The sequence below is a fragment of the Capricornis sumatraensis genome, chromosome X, assembly GCF_032405125.1.
Source record: "Capricornis sumatraensis isolate serow.1 chromosome X, serow.2, whole genome shotgun sequence".
Classification (NCBI taxonomy): domain Eukaryota; kingdom Metazoa; phylum Chordata; class Mammalia; order Artiodactyla; family Bovidae; genus Capricornis; species Capricornis sumatraensis.
In genome coordinates, this window is record NC_091092.1 from 34566990 (window position 1) to 34589303 (window position 22314).

Below are 22314 nucleotides of genomic sequence, written 5' to 3' on the forward strand. Positions count from 1 at the left end.
AGGGACGGGGGAGCCTGGTGGGCTGCCGTCTATGGGATTGTACAGAGTCGGACATGATGGAAGTGACTTAGCAGTAGCAGTAGCAGCATTCTTTAAGAAATTCCCAATCTTCTGCTCTGAGCTATTGTATACCCTCAGCAAACCATTTTCTCATTCTGATCTAAAATTACTCACCTTGCCCATTATATGTGTTTTTTATTTAATTTAACCATTCAAGTTCTTAACATCAAAGCTACCTAAGTACACAGATCAATCACATTCATAATCTGTGACCTCAAATCTAAAAACCTACAGGGAGATTGTCTGCATTTTTTTTAATGGAGGGCTGAGCAAAAGAAAATCTTTAATCACAGCTTTAATTCTTTAGGGAAATACTCTAAAGGAAAAATATCCCCACATTTAGAGAATGAAAAATTTTTGTAGAAATCAAAATATTCTATCAATAATGCATAGAATACTTAACAATTAGTGCCTGGTCAATTTACTCATACTCAAATCAAAAGGCACATTTTCAATAATAGTATATGAACAATTTTACCTTTAGCACAAAAGAGAAACCGGGACATTTTATCAACATCAACAGCAAAAATCACTGTTCTAGAATTAATCATGTGAGCCTTAAAAATGTAACTTATTTCATATAAAAATCAGAGAAATTGACTCAGCCTCAAGTTACTCAGAAGCATCAGAAAAACCAACTTTTTTGATGTGGTTAAGTAAGCATCATCCTATAGGGACAATCTTACTGGGAGGGAGTATGCTAGTAGTGACTATGCACACAGGTCATTTAGAACTACATATTCAAAATCACTGCTCCCCAAATTTGATGTCAATACCTTCCCTGATAAAACATATTTCAAGACCCAACAGATTACTATGCCACAGAAAGGGAGAAGAGGTGGATAGCAATCAAGTAGGTTTAACACGACAAAATTATAGTGTGTCTTCAGAGAACCAAACTATCATTCCATTCTCCATAATTCATGGGAGCTGGAGGAAAGGGGAAAATGTCCTCTTAGGGGCTACTTAATAAATAAAATTAATTTGTCACCATTATGTCATTCCTTTTAATGAAAACCATTTTCATCTCTAACCTAAGAAAATGCACAAAAAGATTTCTAAATACTGACCTGCCAGGGTGCTTGTATGTCGAAATGCTCTGACTTGTGAGTCAGACAATCCTGTAAGAAGTGAAATGACTGTATCCATCATGTACTCATCGTATATGATACTATATTGACACTGCCGTACTAATACGCCAATGAATTCACAGAAACTGGATTTGAACTTCTTCCACTGAGGACCAGCCATGGTAAGTGGATAATCTCCACTATCCTAAAATAGAAATTTTAAACAGTAATTTCACTTAATACCCATAATTTAATAAACTTGTACTTGTTTTTGAAATACTCTAGGCAGAAGCTGAAAAGACTCCTTTATCTCATCTTCTATAATAAATCCTCAAAGTAGGCAGAAGAATAACATGCAAAGGTAGAGATACCTTTGAACAAATCTGATCTTTTATTTAAGATAAAAATGGATAGTCTGAATTCACTCTAACCAATGAAAATATACACTAATTACACACCAAAATAAAAAGCCTCTCCCATCAAATAAAACTTTATTCTGATAAGCAAAGATATAGTCACTAAATTTCTTTAAAACTGAGCAAAAATCAAACCAAAGTTTCCTGTTTTAATGATTCAACATGATAAAATCATATTCTCAGCCAGTCTAATAGATTCATGTATGACATAAACAATGGAAAGATTACAATGTATGTTTTTATTAGCTTCAGGACATCAAATACTCAGCAGATGTAAACAATAATTTTTTTAAGTGAAAACAAGCTAGAATGACCTGTAAAGACAGGTACTCAAGTATTCCTACATATAAGATGGGGCATTCACCAACAAAGATACATTGAGGTCCTCCATAAATCATTAAAAACAAACAAGTCTTAAGAATAAACGCAGAGACCAATACTACATAGAAGTTTCTAACAAGAATGTCCTAAGGTCATTATGGTATAGTAAATTTTTTGACAATTAACTTTTGTCATTAGAGCATATATTTAAAAAAAATTTAAGTAATGCCATACACAAGTTGAACTATGTCTCATCTGAGAATAAGATCCCAATACTCCACAAAAAGGTTTTCTTCCATTTTCTGATTGGCTCATTTAGCACTATATTGAAAGATAACATCTTAACTGTTGTTAGCAACTTGGTTTGCTGGTATTTTCAAATCTTATTTCAGGAATCTTATTTCAAATAGCTATTGAGAACAAATTTCTCACTAAAACATTTAATAACAGAAGGTTAAAATAACACCAATCCTCATAATTACATCTCAACGACTTAGAGACTGATTAATAGCACTTAGTGATCATCAAAACCATTTTAACAATTCTTATCTTTCAGAAAGATAGTTGAAAGCTCCTTCGTCTGAATAAGGTAAAAAAAAAAAACATATAAAACTCAAATGAGAAAGACTTTCTACTTGAAAATTCACAGTGAAAAGTTTTGAAGAGTAAAAACTACTGGGGCTTGAATACAGCTGTGAACAAAACAAACAAAAATCCCTGCCTTGAAGGAGTTTATATTATAGTAAACCTAAATATGTCTTTATTGGCAATAATACTTCAAAGACATCACCTATGATAATCAACTAAGGTCTAAGCTACTATTTATTATGTATTTGTATTGTTGTTATTCATATGTGAAACATAAGATGACTTTAAACAATAAAATATACCTGCATGCATTTATCTTTGCCTGAGCTTACACATGTTCATGGGCACTTAATTTTATTCTCTGTTGAAATTTTAATTTTTTAACAAAAGAGCTACCATTTAGTTACTATGTGCCAGACATTGTAAAATGCTAAGGAAGTTTTCAAACATTATTGCATTCAATCTTCTTAAGAGCCCTTTAAGTATTTGTAGCTCCATTTTACAGATGATGAAACTTATGCTAAGACAACAATTTGCCTAAGGTCACACGGCCATCATTTAACTGGATTTCTACTACCAAAGCTCTTATCTACAACACTAATATTCAAAATTTAATATTCTGAAGATCAAGGTACATAAAATTATCACAATATTTAGGGTATTAACTTACCTCATCAAACTCTTCAGTCATTTTTCGAATTATTTCAGAGTTTTGCATATGTCTAAACATTTCTGCTGTGACAACACCTGAAATTTCCAAGTGTAAGAAGTTAATACATGGTAGATAAAAAAATAGCGAACTTCTAAGTCCATCTCTAATATTAATATGTCTACAGTCACACAATAAGGTATACTTCTATATCACGTGATCTTCACCATGATACTCAATTCTATAAAGCACTTAAATACCACTCTCAACATACACAAGAAAACAGACCCACACTTCTGACAGGTATCTCTTCTTTCTTTTCATGAACAATCAGCCTTAGCCATTTCTACCTAACTCACTTTACTCACTCCTAGAATATGTATACTGGCTAAATTCTTTAATATAAAGCATATGTCATTGATAATGAGGCAGCCATCTAGGACAACATTTAAAGCCCTGAGGATGAACCCGAAGAAAATAAGGGAGAGAGTAATAGAAAGAATTCACTTTAGCCAGGTTTCTTTATTAAGCACAACTGTAGTAAGGCAACTGTATTCCACCATCCACCTCAAAGGACTTCAAATAAACAAAAGTAATAAGTTGTAGTTCCAGCTCATCCAGAAGTCTGTAACCTAGTTGTAAGTTTAAACAAAGAATAATGGGGTGGGGGGGTGGGCAGGGATAAAGTATTAAAGGTAGTACATAATAAATGCCCTAATGAGTGGAAAAACCAAGATAGGCTAAAAAAGAAAGAAAGAAAGAATTAAGATTTGAGTAAGTAGGTGTTTCATGGAGAAGGAATCTGATAGTGGACGTTTCCTTTTAAAGGAGGATGGGAGAGGAGAGGAGAAAGGATACACATTACAAGAAGCAGTATAACTGTATCACTTTGTTGTATACCTGAAATTAATACAACACTGTTAATCAAATATTAATATATTTCAAAAATAAAAGACAAGTGTAAAAGTTAGCCAGGTATACGTCAAATATCAGGAAAGGAATTTCTAGGAAAAAATTATGAGTAGGAGACAATGCAAGAAGTCATACATGAATTTTCACTGATAGGGTGTCACCAAAAAAAAAAAAAAAGAATAACTGTAAAAAGTGAATTTCTTAAACTACATTTCTATGTTATTTATACTTTGCCAGTCTAATCACTATGAATACTATAAATACACTAATATCTAAAAGAATGTCTTGGGACTCCCCTGGCAGTCCAGTAATTAAGACTATGTGCTCCCAATACAGGGGGCACAGGTTCGATCTCTGGACAGGGAAGTAAGATCCAGCATGGTGCAAGGTGTGGCCAAAAAATAAAAGAACGTCTTGGTACAGGAAGATGAGATTTATTATAAAAATTAGAAATAATTAATAGATGTATTTCAATTGACCAAGCTCTATTTTGTATATGTGTGCATGTGTGTGTATGTAAAACTAAAAACAGCAACAAAACATCATACTGTCTTTTCAACTTCTAATCTGAAAGAGCAACAGCTATGTGAGCTCCTTCTCTATAGGCATGCAATTTAAGACCTTCCAGTACTCCAACAAAGCCAGCAGAATTAGAACATGAACTAACATCCACTGAGCCTCCTATGTACCGGCCACTTTAGCCCTGAAAACAAGCCTGGATAGCAGGTACTATAATCCTGGCTTTACAAATGAGAAAACTGATGCTAAGGCAAAGAGAAGTTATAAATAATTTCTATGAGATTATTAGTCAACATCATGTTGCCCAGCCCCAGGTGATATCAATTTCTACTGGTACTGTAAAAGAACCCTTACTTACCACCTTAAAAAAATAAATGGTTGTTTACAAATAATAACAAATTTGGAAGAAAGCATGATTTCTCCAGCTAAAGAAGCATGTTCTCAAAAACGTTTTGAAAGGGTTTTTAATTTTTATTTAGAGCCATGAATATATCTCAAAAACTTTCCATACTTTATACCCAAATACTGTAAATTTGGCAATGCTAGAGAACAAGTAACTCAATCCCTGAAATAATTTATATGAAATAAACATTAAGATATGTCAAAGTAAACATATTGCATACAGCTTGACAAACTTCTAAAGCTCCTCCTCACATCTAATAAACCATGGTAACAGTCATAAACTCAAATATAAAGAGAAAAGAAAGTGGCTGTCACAAACTTCATGCATATAATTCTTCTGAGGCAGGTATGAAGGAGCCATCAGGATACCAGGCCAGATCCCACTGCCTTAAAAGTGTGGGGGACATGAAGTGAGTTATTTAAAAACTGGTAAACTGAAAAGTGACAGCCGACCAGAAAAGAAAAAAGGAAACAACATTGGCTGCAGAATCACCAACCACAGAGCAGTCTGGAGCCACTCAGTGTGGGGCCAAACATCTCTCCACCTACCTCAATAGCTACAAAAAGCGTTAACTACAATAAAATAACTGACACTCATAATAACAATCCTAGATCCACAGGACTAGGTTAAAGTACATTGTATATACTTAAATATGTGTCTAATTCATTTAAAAAGGAATTCCATCAAAATATTTTTTGAGTATGTTTATGTAATGACCTTAACATGGTAAAATCTACTTTATGACTCTTCCATGATTCTAAAATAAGTATTATTATAGTAGTGTTTAAGTTTTCAACACCTTCAATTTTTAAAAATCTTCACAACCTGATTTATGATAAGGTATATCCAACTGTTGAATGGTTAAGGCCCTTATTTATAAATACAATGAGGCCAGAAAAGGAATATATCCGACAAAGGGAAAACTCTCTGACTATGGCTTTGTTTTAAAACTGCTTATTTAGAGACTGAATTTCAACTCATCAAATTATTTCTGGCACCTGTTCAGTTGTTTTGTCATCAGTCTTCCATTTCAAAAAATCTAAAGAGAAAGGACATGGCCCTTAATTACGTAACACAACAAACAGGTACTTGTATCCTTCTATTCCAGAAACATGGAATGGACATGGGCAAAATAAAAATAATATCAACATATCTCATCTTCTGAAGAGTTTATCTGGTTTATCATACTGTCATTTCCACAACATTTCCTCTGAGCAGATTCAGTAGAATTTTCTAATACTGATATACAGATATCTTTAGCTAAGAAGTTGAGTAAACTAGGCAACTCTCTGTACTCTAAAGTTCAGACATTTTTTAAAAGTTCTCAAAACTGACCACATTAATGGCATTATGAAGACCATAGATTCAAGAAGTTAATAAATTTGTCTATCAGGCCTCACATGTAACATTTAATATGAAGACTGCACTGGAAGTTGTGATCAACCCTATAAAATGCATCAGTTCTTATAATGTTACTTGTTTTCCAATTCCAATGACAGGATTTTCAAAGAAGTTTTATGGAATTAAATGAATAGATTGCTTCTTGGGATCTTTTCTTCAGATCTGTTTAAATCATTCTTTAACATCTTAATTTTTTACATCTATTTTTAAGCAATCTTCCCTCCTCCTGACTTCTAATGCCCATGTTTTTGGTGCCATTTTCATTTTTAAAAAGAATAGCCTTGGAAAACTCTGTAACATTTATTTGCCTGTGCATTTTTTTGGTAGAATTTCAAGGATGGGCCAAGTTTAGGGAGACAGAATAGGTCAGAACCTGCCCATGATCTTGACTACTTCATTTACTGATTCAGACCAGGGTATATGACTCCCCAACTTAGACAGTTTTGTCCCTCTGGCCAAATGTGTTCACTGTAAGTTTTTGTCTCAGGAAAGACATTTCTACATTTTATATTTTCCATACTTTTAATTCAAAATCTTTTAAAATAAAGTATAAACACTTTAAACAAGACCCCATTCCAGAGTTTCTCTTTTAGGGGAAAAAATCTGGAAATTTCACCAATACCTTACTTAACTTACTTAGTTACTTACTTACCTACTTACTTACTTTCTTACTGTTATTCATGGCACTTTTAAATTCCCTACACTTTACAATTCCCTGCCACTTGAACCTGTATCTCTTCATTATCTTCTTCCTCCCTTCTTAATCCATTTCTTTGTTCCTAAAACCAGATGCTGAAAGTGGGAAATATATCTAATAAAAGTTACATAACATTATAAATTGCCAAGTTCTTCATTAACTTTCACATAGAATACAACAGTCTCAACAGACTTCCTCTCTTCATTCTTTACTCTTTTTTCTTTACATATTTTGTATAGTTATAATGCAAATAACTCAATATCTTGGCATTATTTTACACACAAAGTGTTAATAATCTTTAGGTGAAACAAAAAAGAAGATAACATTTGAGAACATTCTGATTCCAAAATAAATATATCTTACCTTTGCAGCCTGAACACTGAATAAAAAAGTTGATGAGGTCAAGAAGTGCTATATCTCGGTCATGCTTGTATGACTCTATCCAATCATCTACCACTGACTACAGCAAGAAGGGGAGAAAAAACATTAGCTTTTTCTAACATTCTAAGATTTAATTCAGATCAAAGTCATTAAGATCCAACAATAAGTGGCATCACATTACTTCAATAAATACATATTTGTATACCAAAATTTACATTTTAACAATAATGAAATCAAATTCAGTAAATCCATCACGTGATTATACATAATGATGATCCATCTTCCTTAACTTTTGAATTGAAAGGAATCTGAAAACTATAGGACCCAACTTTATAAACTGAAATTTCTTAGTGATATTATAGACATCTTAGAAAATATTAAAATAGTTGACAAAAATATTGTACTAAGTAAGTAGTATCTAAATATTTACAATGCTGGTGGAATGAAAACTTTACAAAATTTTTAAAAAGAAGTAAATGCCTGGGTCAATGAGGAAATGCAAATAAAATAACACTTTTTCTCGAGTGAGTGCTAATAATCCTATATTAATAAAAAAGAGAAATTGAAGGCTAAATAAACACCAAAAGAAAGTAAGATAGTCCATGAATCTGGAGACCTAATGTTGTTAGATGACAGTACCCTCCAAACTGATCTACAGACTCAATGCCACCCCTATCAAAATGCCAGCTGACTAACTTCTTAGCAGAAATTGAAAAGTTGATCCTAAAATCCTTAGGGTAATGCAAGGTATACAGAATAGTCAAAATAGTCTTAAAAAGAGAACAATGTTGGAGGACTCACACTTCATGACTTTAAAACCTACTACAAAGCTACTGGCATAAGGACAGTTATGCAGATTACTGAAATAAAATTTAAAGTCCAGAAATAAATCCTTAGACTGACAGTCATTTGATTTTTGACAAGGATGTTAACCCAATTCAACACAGAAAAACTAGTCTTTTCAACAAATGGTGCTGGGACAACTGGACATCTGTAAGCAAAACAATGAAGTTGGACCCTATCTTACATCATACACAATACTTTACTGAAAATGGATCAAAGACCTAAATTAAGAGCTAAAACTATAAAGCACAGAAGAAAAATTTCATAATCATGTTAGCCAAACCCTTCTTAAATATTAGACCAAAGGCACAAGATGAAAGAAAGAATAAGTTTGACTTATCCAAAATTAAAACTTTGTTCTTGAAAGGAATCCATTAAGAAAGTGAAAAGATAACCCGCAGAATGGGGGAAAATATTTGCAAATTATGCATCTGGTATGGAATTTATGCCCAGAAAGATAAAGAACTGTAATTCTGTAATTTTAAAAATCCAAACAACCCAATTTAAAATATAGGTAAAGGATTGGAATAAGTGCTATATAGAAGATACACAAATGGCCTATATAGCACATGCAAAGATGATCAATGTAATTGGCCACAAAGGAAACGGAAATCAAAATCACAAGAAGATACCATTTCACTCCCACTAAGATGGCTATAATAAAAAAAAAAGTATAGACAATAACAAAACCTAGCAAGAATTTAGAGAAATGGAATGCTAAACCACTGCTAGGAAAAATGTAAAATGGTGCTATCACATTGAAAATAACAGTTTGGTAGCTCCTCAAAAGGTTAAAGAGTTAAATGACCTTGCAACTCAACTCTTAGGTATATTACCCAAGAGAAATAAAAACAAACATCCAAAGAAAACCTTATTCAGTAATAATCATATAACAGCATTATTCACAAAAGTCAAAAGGTAAAAACAAACTACAGGTACATCAAAGGATGAAGAGATAAACAAAATATGGTCTATCCATAAAATGGAATGTAATATTATTTGGCAATAAAAAATAATGAAGTTGTAACACATGCCACACCATGGATGAACCTTAAAAACATTATGCTAAACCAAATAAGCCACTCAAAAACAATCATATATTTGTATGACTCCATTTATATGAAATATCCAGAATAGGCAAATTTATAGAAAGTAGATTCATGGTTGCCTAGACTTTCAGTCAGATGAGGAGAAAGTGACTGCTAATGGCATGAGGTTTTTTTCTGGGGATGGAAAAAATTCTAAAATCTGACTGTGGTGATGGCTGCACAACTCTTGTGAATGTACTAAAACCCATTAAATGTATACTTTATAACAGTGAATTTCATGGTTTGTGAAGTATATCTCAATACAGTAATTTTTTTTAAAAAAAAGAAGAGAACTAAAAAATAACAGTAGTACTGAGACCTCCCTGGCAGTCCAGTGGTTAAGACTCTGCACTTCAACTGCAGTGGGAGCAGGTTTGACTTTTGCTTGGGGAACTAAGACCCTGCATGCTGCACAGCTCAGCAAATAAATAAAAGCAGTACTATATTCCTTTATGGACAGAAGAGGAAACCACAAGACAGACAAAAACAATTTTAAAATAAAATTTTTAAATTAGGGTGATAAAAAACAGCTAATATAAAAATAAAAACTCAGGAAGGAAAATGTTTTAAGTTAAATACATATGGAATCTGAGTATGAAGTGAATTAATAAAATATATACAACCTGACGTACAAAAAAGGAAAAAGGAAATATTATTTAAGAATTATCTGGCCATGGAGATTGACTGGACATTTTCTTTAAAAAATGCTTAATTTCTAGATTTTCGTCTTTTTCTATACTTTACAGCAGCTTGTGTATGTCAACCAACTCAATTTATGAAAGAAACGTTTTTAAGATGATTCTCAAATATGATACAAGCAATAAATATCAAGAGAATATATTATGTGACTATGGGAAGTTTAAAAACATGGCCCCAAGTTGTTTGACATTGCTCCTCAAAAAGAAGTGAAGTCTATGTCCCCTTCTCTAGAACAGAGTGCAGTAAAAATGATGCTTCCAAGATTAGGTCATAGAAGGCTACTCAACTTCTGCACTGGGTTCTCATAGCCCTATGGAACTAGACACTTCCTCTCAGTACAGTCTCTCTACCCCCGAAGCTACTTCTTACAGTAAAGAAGCCAAGTCACATGGAAGGACCATTTGTAGGTACTTAATGACACCACCCTTATGGCAGAAAGTGAAGAGGAACTAAAAAGCCTCTTGATGAAAGTGAAAGAGGAGAGTGAAAAAGTTGGCTTAAAGCTCAACAGTCAGAAAACGAAGATCATGGCATCTGGTCCCATCACTTCATGGCTGACAGATGGGGAAACAGTGTCAGATTTTATTTTTTTGGGCTCCAAAATCATTGCAGATGGTGATTGCAGCCATGAAATTAAAAGACGCTTACTTCTTGGAAGGAAAGTTATGACCAACCTAGACAGCATATTCAACAGCAGAGATATTACTTTGCCAACAAAGGTCCGTCTAGTCAAGGCTATGGTTTTTCCAGTGGTCATGTATGGATGTGAGAGTTGGACTGTGAAGAAAGCTGAGCACCAAAGAATTGAACTGAGGTGTTGGAGAAGACTTTTGAGAGTCCCTTGGACTGTAAAGAGATCCAACCAGTCTATTCTAAAGGAGATCAGTCCTGGGTGTTCACTGGAGGGACTGATGCTGAAGCTGAAACTCCAATCTTTGGCCACCTCACGCGAAGAGTTGACTCATTGGAAAAGACTCTGATGCTGGGAAGGATCGGGGACAGGAGGAGAAGGGGAGAAAGAGGATGAGATGGCTGGATGGCATCACCAACTCAATGGATGTGAGTTTGAGTGAACTCTGGGAGTTGGTGATGGACAGGGAGGCCTGGCATGCTGTGATTCATGGGGTCGCAAAGAGTTGGACATGACTGAGCGACTGAACTGAACTGAAGGTAACAGTTCTAGGTGAGCCCAGCCTTCAAGTCACTCCTGACTAGGCACCAAACAGGAATAAAGAAGTCTCCAGATGATCACAGTCCCTGCTTTTGTCACCTCCAGGCATTAAAGCTATCTCACCTAAGACTCCAGGCATCATGGATGGAAGCATAGAAGAGACAACCCTATTTACCTCTGTATGAATTCTAGATCCACAGAATCACTAAGCATAATATAAAAAAATGGTTGTTCTTTTACACCACTTAGGTTGGGGTGTTGTTATGCAGCAATTGATAAGTACAACAAGGGCTATTCTCATCAATAAGGATACAAAAATATTTAATGAAATCTTACAAAATATCACATCTTACCAAAAAGTTATTCATGAAGCTCAAAACAGAATTTATACTAGAATTTATATAAGGCCACTGTAATAAATACAAATAAAATACAAATAGTAAACAATACAAGCTATCATGATGAAATACATTTAAAAATTTAACCATCAAATTGTATACTAAAACCTCATTCAATAAAATTCAACATCTATTATATAATAGAACTAGGGGCACATGCATGATTTCTTCTTTTTAAAGAATTATTTTAAAACTGACAGCGAGTCCTGTATTTATTCACTCTCACTTATAATTACCAGAATAGGGATATCCTAGGCTCAGAGGTTAAAAGCGTCTGCCTGCAATGCGGGAGACCCGGGTTTGATCCCTGGGTCGTGAAGATCCCCTGGAGAAGGAAATGGCAACCCACTCCAGTACTCTTGCCTGGAGAATCCCATGGAGGGAGGAGCCTGGTAGGCTATAGTCCATGGTGTCACAAAGAGTCGGACATGACTGAGCGACAAACTACTAGGGATACAAAAAAATGAATAATACACAGTCCCTGATCTAGGCATTAACAATCTAGAAGCAAATTCGGACATGTGCATAACTGTAATACACTGAAAAGAGAAAAGTAAGAAATACATTCAAGGAGAGAAGGAGACAGAATCCAAGAATGTTCCCCACTAAAAGAGTGACATTTGAATTAGTCAATCCTGGGTGATATGGAAGGGAGAAAAATAAGACTACTTCAGGCAGTAAGAAAAACAAAAAGCAAGGTCTAGGGGCAGAGAACATATGGTGGCTAAAGAACAGCAAGGAAGCCAGGGCTGGGCTGTTAGATAAGGAAGGACTCTTAGAAGGTTGTCAACAGAAGACTCTCTTGATCAAATCTGGTGTTAGAAAGATAACACAAGTGGGAGTACACAAAACAAACTAGAGGTGGAGAGATGATTCAGGGAAATCAATGGATACTGTCGATATACTGCTTTTAAGGGGGAAAGCACATTTAGAAGACAAATGGCATAAAAGTACAACCTCAACATATGACAAACCATAAGCAACACAAAAATAAGGAAAATGTTCACTGATATACCATTAACAAAAAGAAATATAAAGCTAAGCCCTCACATTTCCTATTAAAAATTTCTGATGTGCCAAAAAGTTAATTAAAAAAAAAAAAACCTACAAACTAGACAAAAATAGAATAGCCTAATTAGGTGTAGATATAAGTTGAGATTTCTAATGGTAACAAAAATGACAAAATATCAGAAAAAAGATTAATACATTTAACCACTTAGAACAAAATATTACAGACAAAAAGTACAATATAAAAAGGAAAGTAACGAAATGGTATACAATATGAGAGAGATAATTTATCTCTTCAATAAAATTAATCCAAAATGGGAACTAGAGAGGGCAGGATAATTTTTGAAATTAGGGAATAACTAAATAAACCATAGCACAGTATTATAAGATGACATTATTTTTTTAATGTGTACACAAAATAATAATTTAAAATAATAAACAAGAAATAAAATCCACATCCTAATTACAACTATATGAAAGCTAACCATATATGAATAAATGAGTTAATTCAAATTCAAGAAACTACACTGCACTATACAATTGGTGATGGTTCAAAAGCTAACAATCCCTTACATGTAAAAAAATTTTATTTATTAGTTTCTATGAATATTTTATAATAATTTCATTAAACATGTATATTGAGTATAGTGTTGATTCAATTTTTAAAAACTACAGGGGTATAAAGCCAAAAAGTTTCTGTTGTCATAAAAATATGAAGAAACAAAATTAGGATAATTTGACATGGGTGACTCTAACTTTGTACTTCCGTGCTAAGAAACAGCACAAGTAATAAAATCTGGAATAGACAACAGTGATCAAAATAATTCACTCAAGTGGATAGTGATTACATTAGGTCACTCAACCAAGAATTCTGTATGTGTAAAGAATTTCATGTTTTAACAGCCACTATTTAAATTCAGAGGAAACTGAAACATCACAGTCAGGGTTTATGGCAGCATATTTTTTGACCAAATAATTTTTTGTGAGATGCCATTAAAAAAATTATACAGAAGAAAATGACTCAAGACACAGCTTAAAGGTCTTATGTCTGAACTGACAGATTCCTAGTTTCCCGACTAGTTTGTTGCTTTTTTATAGTAAGTAGTGTGAAAACATTTTTTTACATATTAGAAAAATCAGGAATATATTTTATATAACTCACTAAAGTTCACAATGTACAAATGAACTGGGAAGAACACAATAAACATTACCTGCATAGCACTCTTGCCCATTTTAACAACTTCAAACAACATCATGTTTTCCACTCCATTCTGTTGATGATGACCATTCATTCGGTTTGGACCAGAAGGAGGTTTTCCTCCTCCATTTCCACCTTTGCCCTTCTCTCCTGGACCTTTTTTGCCTTTTTTACAAGTCTGCATGAAGATACAAATTGATTTAAGTTATATCCTTATCCTTGAGAGTTCAAAATAAAGCTACGGAAGCAGCTGATAGGGTGCATAATTATAAAATACTCTAACCTGACCTAAAGCAGAGTGCCATACACATGTCATAGTAAAATTATATGGTTATGACAGCCTCTTTGTGGTACCGATTTTTTCACTTATACTGCCATATACCTCATGTAACACTGCAGTTTGGAGCACAGTCTCTGTAGATTTGACAGACTACCGCGTCCCAAATTTCTACTCCTGTTAGCTGAGGAATCTTCGGCACATTACTTAACCACACTGTGCTTCAGAGAGATTTTCTAATTTGCAAAGTGAGGATAAAAGTAAAAAAAGGAAAAAGTGTCTACTTCATAGGATTGTTGCTTTAGGGTACAGACTGTAGTGGGCAGCAGCAATAACAAAACTCTGTGAAATAATTAACTTGTAATTAGTTCAACATTTTAACTTGTCTATCGTTAGTCTTATAAATCACTGCACTGAATTGACAATTCTAAGAAGTATGAATGGGTATATCAATCTCATTTTTGTTCTGGGCCCTCCCATCAACACTTACTTATCATGAAAATTCAATTAACAAATACTATGGAAGTGAAGCCCTTTTATAAGAAAGTTGTTAATGTTGGCTGTGGAGACTTCATAATCAGTGAAACAGTTGCCCACATGCCCCAGATATAAAACACCTCCAATTTATACACTATTTTTAAAAAAGTCACTCCTCATTTCAAAGTTCTCTTTTCTAAAATGCCAGAGTTGTATTAAAATCTTTACAGATTAGAACAGATGATTGAGTGTCTCTTCTAGATCTACACATTTCTATGATCTAGAGCAAACTTTCTGTAAAGCATCAGACAGTAAATACTTTCAAGGCTCTGCAGGCCACATACTGTCTCTGTCACATATTCTTTACCTTTACTATCCTTAAAAAATGTAAAAACCATTCTTAACTCATGGGTAGTATAAAAACAGGCTATAGTCTGCAGATCGCTGGTCAGCCACTTCCACTGACTGTATGTTTCCATGCTTTGTTCTATAAAGGGTTCTTTCTTCTTCAAGAATCTAAAACCACTCTACTCTTAGGAAATACTTCAAATCCCTTCCTAACCAATGAGAGATACTCCTTGTTAATTTACCTTATTTTGTTAATGATATTCAGTCTTTGTGAACCTAAGTCACTAATTCCTAATTGAAGAAAGAAAGGCTTCTGTCTCCATCAAAAAGAAAAAAAAAATTCAGAGATAAGGGTAAAAGAAAAGCTCAGCTACAAAGTATACACTAGAAAAGTATGAAATGTTCATGTTAATTAACATGGAACTATATATTTGCAATTTATCTATCATATGCCTCAATATTCCCTGTTGGTATGAAAAACTAATTAGTACAATTAAAATGGTTCAATGGATATGCTGTGCTACAAAAAACAATGTGCAAAGGCAGACAATATTGGGAAGGACAAGAAGTAAAGAAGCTAATCTTGCAGGGGGAAAAACCTATTAAGAAAAGACTATGAGGTAGTATATACTGTGGTGGATTAAGAGTACCATCTTTTAACAAATGTGGGTTCAATTCCTCAACCATTAAGCTTTAATAGATCTCAGTTTACTGTCTATAAAAATAAGCAAGTTTTCTAATCTATGGCATTGTTCAAATGTTAGATAACAGGTAAAATTATTAGCACAGTGCATCAAATGTACATGATATAGGGTCAAAATATGATTACTGTTATAATATATCTTTGATTTGACCCCCTAATAACCAAGGGCAGTGACTACTCTATTCAGATGCCACTATAAGTCTTATCCCAACTTGCAAATTAAATCAAAGCCAAAAGCAGAATTTCAGTTTTGAAAGATGGCTGCAGAACCAATAAAAAATAATTTTCTAATGAATAACTGTTAACTACCCACTAAACTTATGGCTGTATTTGGATAGTCATGAGTTAACATGTGTATTCGTTCACATGTTCTCTCTCATACTACTACTTTTTAAGAGACTAACAGTGCATAGGAAATATGAAACACATGGATTATGTGTGCTCTAAAAAGATATTCCAAGGACTAGCTAAATAAATTATGTTTGCTATATAAAATGTGATACTATGGGACTTCCCTGGTGCTCCAGTGGTTGGGACTCCGTGCTCCCAATGCAGGGGAACCAGGTTTGATCCCTGGTCAGGGAGCTAGATCCCACATGTCACAACTGAGACCCAGTGCAGTCAAATAAATAAAAAACTTTTTAAAAAATGTGATACTATGATACAATCAAAAATTACAGAGAGGAAAAATTCATTGATAAGAAAGCTTCTGACAACATACCATTAAGTTTTAAAAGCAAATGAAACAGTTCGCATAGTTTGATTCCATTTAAGTAAAATTCTACATGCATGTTTATATATGTGTATATGTTCATCAAAATGTTTACATATTTAAAATGAGAAATTTTTACTTTGTTCATCATACATTTCAGCATTATTTAGACATTTTTAAGTAAATGTGTCATGAGAAAATATGAATCCAAAATTCATTTTGGCAAAGAAAATGCTGAACAAAAAGAGTCATCTTTTGCACAACGTATTTACACATGCACAGAGTCAAAGGTACTTTCCAAAATAATTTAACCATTCACTAAGTTATCCACATCTCTCAGGCTATCCAATCAAACTCTAAACTTGCATTCTATTGACTCAGAACTTCACTTTGTTCGTTTTTATCCTTGACATTATTTATAAACAGTCATTGTCAATAGTAAACCTCATAGGTTACGTTTTTAGGGTGCTTTAGAGAAATTTACCAATTTGCTTTATATTGGACTACTCGTGTCAATAAAAATAAAACCAACAGAATATCATATTTTGCTTCAGCATACAATGCTTTATAAAATAAACTACTGGAAATAATGACTTATTAATTCCAACTTTATAGTAGTAGAAGTAGAGAATCAAAAGGTATTTGGTCTAGAAGTCAAAGAAACCACATGTGTTCAAAGGTTTACCATACTTATCAGTGGAAAAAGCATTTTTTAAAGAAAACAACATCTGAGATGTAACTAAAAATACTATATATGTGCATATATATAGTCATACGTGTAATTATGATCTTAAGAACCAAAATAAAGACACATATTCTGTACACATATTCTGCACATATATTCTGTACATACTTTTCCTTTGCCTTGCTTTTGGTTTTTTCCTTCAATGTCTTCAAAATCTGTGTCAGAAGAAAAGTGTGTTTCTGACTCCCTATGACAAAAAGATAAGCAATTATTTAAAAGCTGTCTTAGAAATGTAAATGGAGTTTCTAAATTTTGCCATATTTTCTAAAAGAAATGACATGTTAACTCATTATAAAACTACATTAGTATTAAATGTAATTAAGATGCTTTTCCAAAGTATCATATCATAGCATATTACCAAACATATAAAATTATATAACACAAAAACATGGTCTCAAGAGATGTACAGAACAGACTTTTGGACTCTGTGGGAGAGGGAGAGGGTGGGATGATTTGGGAGAATGGCATTGAAACATGTATAATATCATGTAAGAAACGAATCGCCAGTCTAGGTTCAATGCAGGATACAGGATGTTTGGGGCTGGTGCACTGGGATGACCCAGAGAGATGGTATGGGGAGGCAGGTGGGAGGGGGGTTCAGGATTGGGAACTCATGTACACCCGTGGCGGATTCATGTTGATGTATGGCAAAACCAATACAGTATTGTAAAGTAAAATAAAGTAAAATTTAAAAGAAAAAAAATTATATAACACAAAAACATTAATCTAAAACATAAATGTCTAAACATTTCTCTTGTTAACTTTTAACCAGAGTATAAAAATGAAAACAGGGGCTCTCAAACTTCTAACTTTAAGAACTGTGCTGTTCTTTTAGAATGGCTGGTTTCATTTTTCAGAGATCATGGTGCTCAGGTAAAACTATATTTTAGCACTAGGTATGAGATAACCTTTATTAGGTAATTTTAGCAATATTAAGGTTCTTATGACCTTTCCTACATCATCCCAAAATATTTATAAATCTAAGTATAACATGTATTTCTGAAAGACTATACAGAAACGTTTTTACAAACTAAATCATTTGAAACGGAGTATGGAAGTATGCTAACTGATCAAAATCTTTTATAAAGTAAAAATGTAGTGAGCTAGTCAAGAGAACTGTTTCTAGTTAATACAGTACTAGGAAACTGTGTGACCGTGAACAACTGACAACCTCTCAATCTTCACATTTACAAATAATATTTATGCAGGAAAGAAGGAACTCTCTCAAGTCTCTTTAATCTCTAAGACACCAATTTATAGTTCTCATTTTGCCCCTCATTTTGGAGTAGAAGGGGTGCTATGTATTATCCATATTTTCTAGGGCGTAATGGAAGTGTGCGTATGTGCTTAGCTCAGTCGTGTTTGACTCTTGCGACCCCATAGACTACTGTAGTCTGCCAGGCTCCTCCGTCCATGGGAGTTTCCAGGCAAGAATACTGGAGTGGGTTGCCACTTCCTTTTCCAGGGGATCTTCCCGACCCAGGGATGGAACCCAGGTCTTCTGCATTGCAGGCAGACTCTTTACCGACTTAGCTACGAGGGAAGCCCAAGGGATAATGGAAGTAAATCAATTTAAATATACATGGGTGATGCTTCCTATATATGTAAAACCGGGTCCATCTATCTAAATAGCAGTAACATATCCACCCTTAAATGCTTAAAGCAAGGCATACTTGGTATTTGGGTCACTCATAAAGGCTTTTAGAATTGAAAAACACATAAAAGATAAAAGTTGTACCATTTTCAATGGGTAAAACTATTATCAGTTTTGTTTTTAAAATAAATAGAATCCAAGTGAAAGGCTGTATTTCTAAAGCTGCTGCTGCTAAGTCGCTTCAGTCGTGTCCGACTCTGTGAGACCCCACAGACGGCAGCCCATCAGGCTCCCCCGAACCTGGGATTCTCCAGGCAAGAACATTGGAGTGGGTTGCCATTTCCTTCTCCAATGCATGAAAGTGAAAAGTAAAAGTGAAGTCGCTCAGTCGTGTCTGACTCTTCACGACCCCATGGACTGCAGCCTACCAGGCTCTTCCATCCACGGGATATTCCAGCCAAAAGTACTGGAGTGGGTTGCCATTGCCTTCTCCAATTTCTAAAGTTGTTGCTGCTGCTGCAACAACACAGTCATGTCCGACTCTGTGCGACCCCATAGACAGCAGCCCACTAGGCTCTGCTAGTCTTCTCTAATTAAACTTCTTCTATTTCCATTTTTATTGCTATAATAACCAGTTGTCCAGAGGCTGTGAATTAGGAATACTTTTTATAAATGTAAAATAATGGCTAAGATGCTAGCAGGGTAAAAAATTACTATTTATAGCACTTACCTACCAAGTTATGTAAGCAATGTATTGAAGATACTGGCAATCCTAACTATGTCCTACAATGCTGCAAGGAAAATAGCCTGTAATAAACACCATTTCCCATAGTTAATGCACCAAAACCTGAATGACTACTTAATATTAACCCTGAAACTCACACCTCTTACATCTTAAGACTGCTGTCATCAATAATCTTCCCACATGCCTAAATGGCTTTGCAAAAAAAAAAAAAATCAAAAATGTTTTTAAACATCCTGGCGTGTAAGTAATACTTTTTTCTTCCCCAAGATATCTGTGAGACACTAGCTCCCTTAGAAAGCTCAGCAAATGCTCCAAGTCAGCAATCACTAGTCTTTGCCAATATTCCAATGACCAAAGAGTAATCAATGGCTCAATTACATTCTTAATTCTCATCTCCAGGCTATCCCAACTGAAAGAATGAGCCACTACAGGTTTATTACTAACTGGAAAACCTTCTGAAGAAAACTGGGGTAATTAGGGTGACAGTCTAAAAAATCTCAAACCAGAGAAAACATATTCTTCTGAGTCTGTCTTTCTCTATCGCTTCCCTTTGTTTTTAAGATCAAAACAACAACAAAAATCTAAACTAGGTGAAATTACAATATGCTAATATGTTCACAGAGTATACTGGGTTAACCTTTTAGTGGCCTGAAACTTCAGTCATCTGTCACAGGAATGAATCTTCCACTCCTTTCTCTTTACCCTGCCCCAACCTCACATACCCAATCAAATGCTGCCTAGTTTACCTCCACAACAGCAATTTCCTCGTATTTATTATCCTATTTCCACCTGATGCGAAAAACTGACTCATTGGAAAAGACCCTGATGCTGGGCAAGATCGAAGGCAGGAGGAGAAGGGGACGACAGAGGATAAGATGGTTGGATGGCATCACCAAATCGATGTACATGAGTTTGAGCAAGCCCCGGGAGTTGGTAAAGGACAGGGAAGCCTGGTGTGCCGCAGTCTATGGGGATGCAGAGTCAGACACGACTGAGCAACTGAACTGAACTGATTATCCTATTTCAGGTCCTAATTACTCGAGATATTCTAATAGTCAGTACTCTATAACAAAAACTTTTAAAATTATCTCTACTGTATTAATACATCAAGAAACTTCATAAGATATTATAATAGTCAAACCAAAAATTAATTTTTTAAAGATTATCCCATATCCTCCCTCAAAGAAACTAAAAGAAAAACAAGAAGCTTTCCTCAAGAAACTAAGAGTCAATATAAACTGGGACTAAAATCATATTAAAAAACATGCTCTGAAATACTGGTAATAAATAACCTAGTAGACTCAATAGCCTGAAAATGATAAAATTACTTTTTAAATGAAAATCTATAAAATATCCAAAGCAGACACCAGACACCAATATGTACGAGGATATCTGTCATTTTCAAAATTTTTAGCAATGAGGATCTGTTTTAAAATCAAGTCTTTTAAAGATTCTAATAACAAACACAGTGTGGTATATGTGTGTGTAAAGTTAATAGGGTCCACGAGCAGTTTAAAGGTTCACTCTTCACTTAGGCACCTCATGAAACTGGAGCTTAGAATGAAAATCACTACTGCAAATAGTAGCTCAAATTCTTTCCTACATGAAAACACTAAAGAGTAATGAGAATAAAAGTTGAAGAAGGCATATAGGTAGCTTTTAAGACAAGAGTAAAGAAAATACCTATGTTGAAATCACTTTATGAACCAATGAGCATGTAATTTGTTTCTGGGGAAAAAAAGGAGAGCATGTCTTAACCTCCTACATCTGTTTCAGTCTGTCACTTGATTTTAAACAGAAATCTGACAATCTGACATTACATCCTAAATACTATTGCATGGTATATATTCCTTACTAATGAGAACATGTAACATTTTAAGAATTTCATGACACTCCCTTCGAAACAGTTGTTATTGTAAAACCAAGTATGGACTCGAAGAACTGAACAGCAAAAATAATAAATTCTCCAGTATTTAATTACAAAATAAGCACACTACAAAAAAAGGCATGGAATTACTATTACAGAATCCAGTAAGCATTGGTATAAACTATTTCAAAGTATGCATGCTATCTTATACTGAAACACTGTATCTTCTCAAGCAGAAGTAACTTTAACTGAAGTTAATACAGTTCCCATTTTGTGGAAAAAACAAGTATTTAGAAATTATCATAATATACTTACTGAAGTAGATTAAAATCAGTTGGTATTTCTGGAGCTGCTATCATTTCTTTATCATCTTCTGTAGCGCCTCAATGTCAGAAATGTAGTCATATATTTATGTGGGTAAAATGATGGTTTGTTTCTTTCTTCTAAGGCAGACAATTCCTTTAAAAAGGATGGGGGGTGGGGGAGAAGAAATGCCGTATTATAAACACACCAAAAATGTTGGGAAGGGTATCTACCCAAAAACTAAATTTCCAAGTGTCTGCTAAAGTGTTTTAGTTAATAAGGATTTCTATCCTTTGCATTTGACTGCTTTTTCTAGATATGGATTTGCTACAACTGTTGTAGCCCCACAATAGTAACAACAAATACAAAGAAAGAAGCTTCTATTACAATCATTTTTTTAGAATTTGTTATAATTCTCTAGTATGGCTTAAAAAAGACAGATGCCCTAACTGGAAACACAATGTGACTTTTACTCATTGTAAAATCTTTATGACAAGTTTAAATTGTAATACAAAATGCCTAAAAATTCTCTAGCTTTTGCTTATGATGTATAGTTAAAAGGAGCTAATTTTTAAAATCTAAGATATAATTTTGAAACATTTTAAAAACAGATTCTATCACAGAAAAAAAAATAGAGATCCAAAGCCTGTTTTTTAATAACTAACTACTTTATGATATTACCACCTGCATTTAACAAGAAAACAGAAAAAAAATGTTAGCC

At 34.0% G+C, this 22314-nt stretch overlaps 1 protein-coding gene across 2 annotated transcripts in view; it reads right to left on the reverse strand.

Annotated features, from left to right (window-relative positions):
* Nucleotides 1–21681, reverse strand: part of STAG2 (STAG2 cohesin complex component) — a 79005-nt gene extending 57324 nt beyond the window's left edge. For both annotated transcript variants that reach the window (XM_068962638.1, XM_068962637.1), the window contains exons 1-6: nucleotides 21606–21681; nucleotides 17193–17271; nucleotides 13836–14000; nucleotides 7400–7496; nucleotides 3126–3202; nucleotides 1131–1335 (exon numbers count right to left, since the gene is read on the reverse strand). In XM_068962638.1, the coding sequence (XP_068818739.1) occupies nucleotides 1131–1335; nucleotides 3126–3202; nucleotides 7400–7496; nucleotides 13836–14000; nucleotides 17193–17271; nucleotides 21606–21649 (667 nt within the window). In that variant the 5' untranslated portion in view covers nucleotides 21650–21681. The remainder of the gene's footprint in view (nucleotides 1–1130; nucleotides 1336–3125; nucleotides 3203–7399; nucleotides 7497–13835; nucleotides 14001–17192; nucleotides 17272–21605) is intronic.
* Nucleotides 21682–22314: the final 633 nt, after the last annotated feature.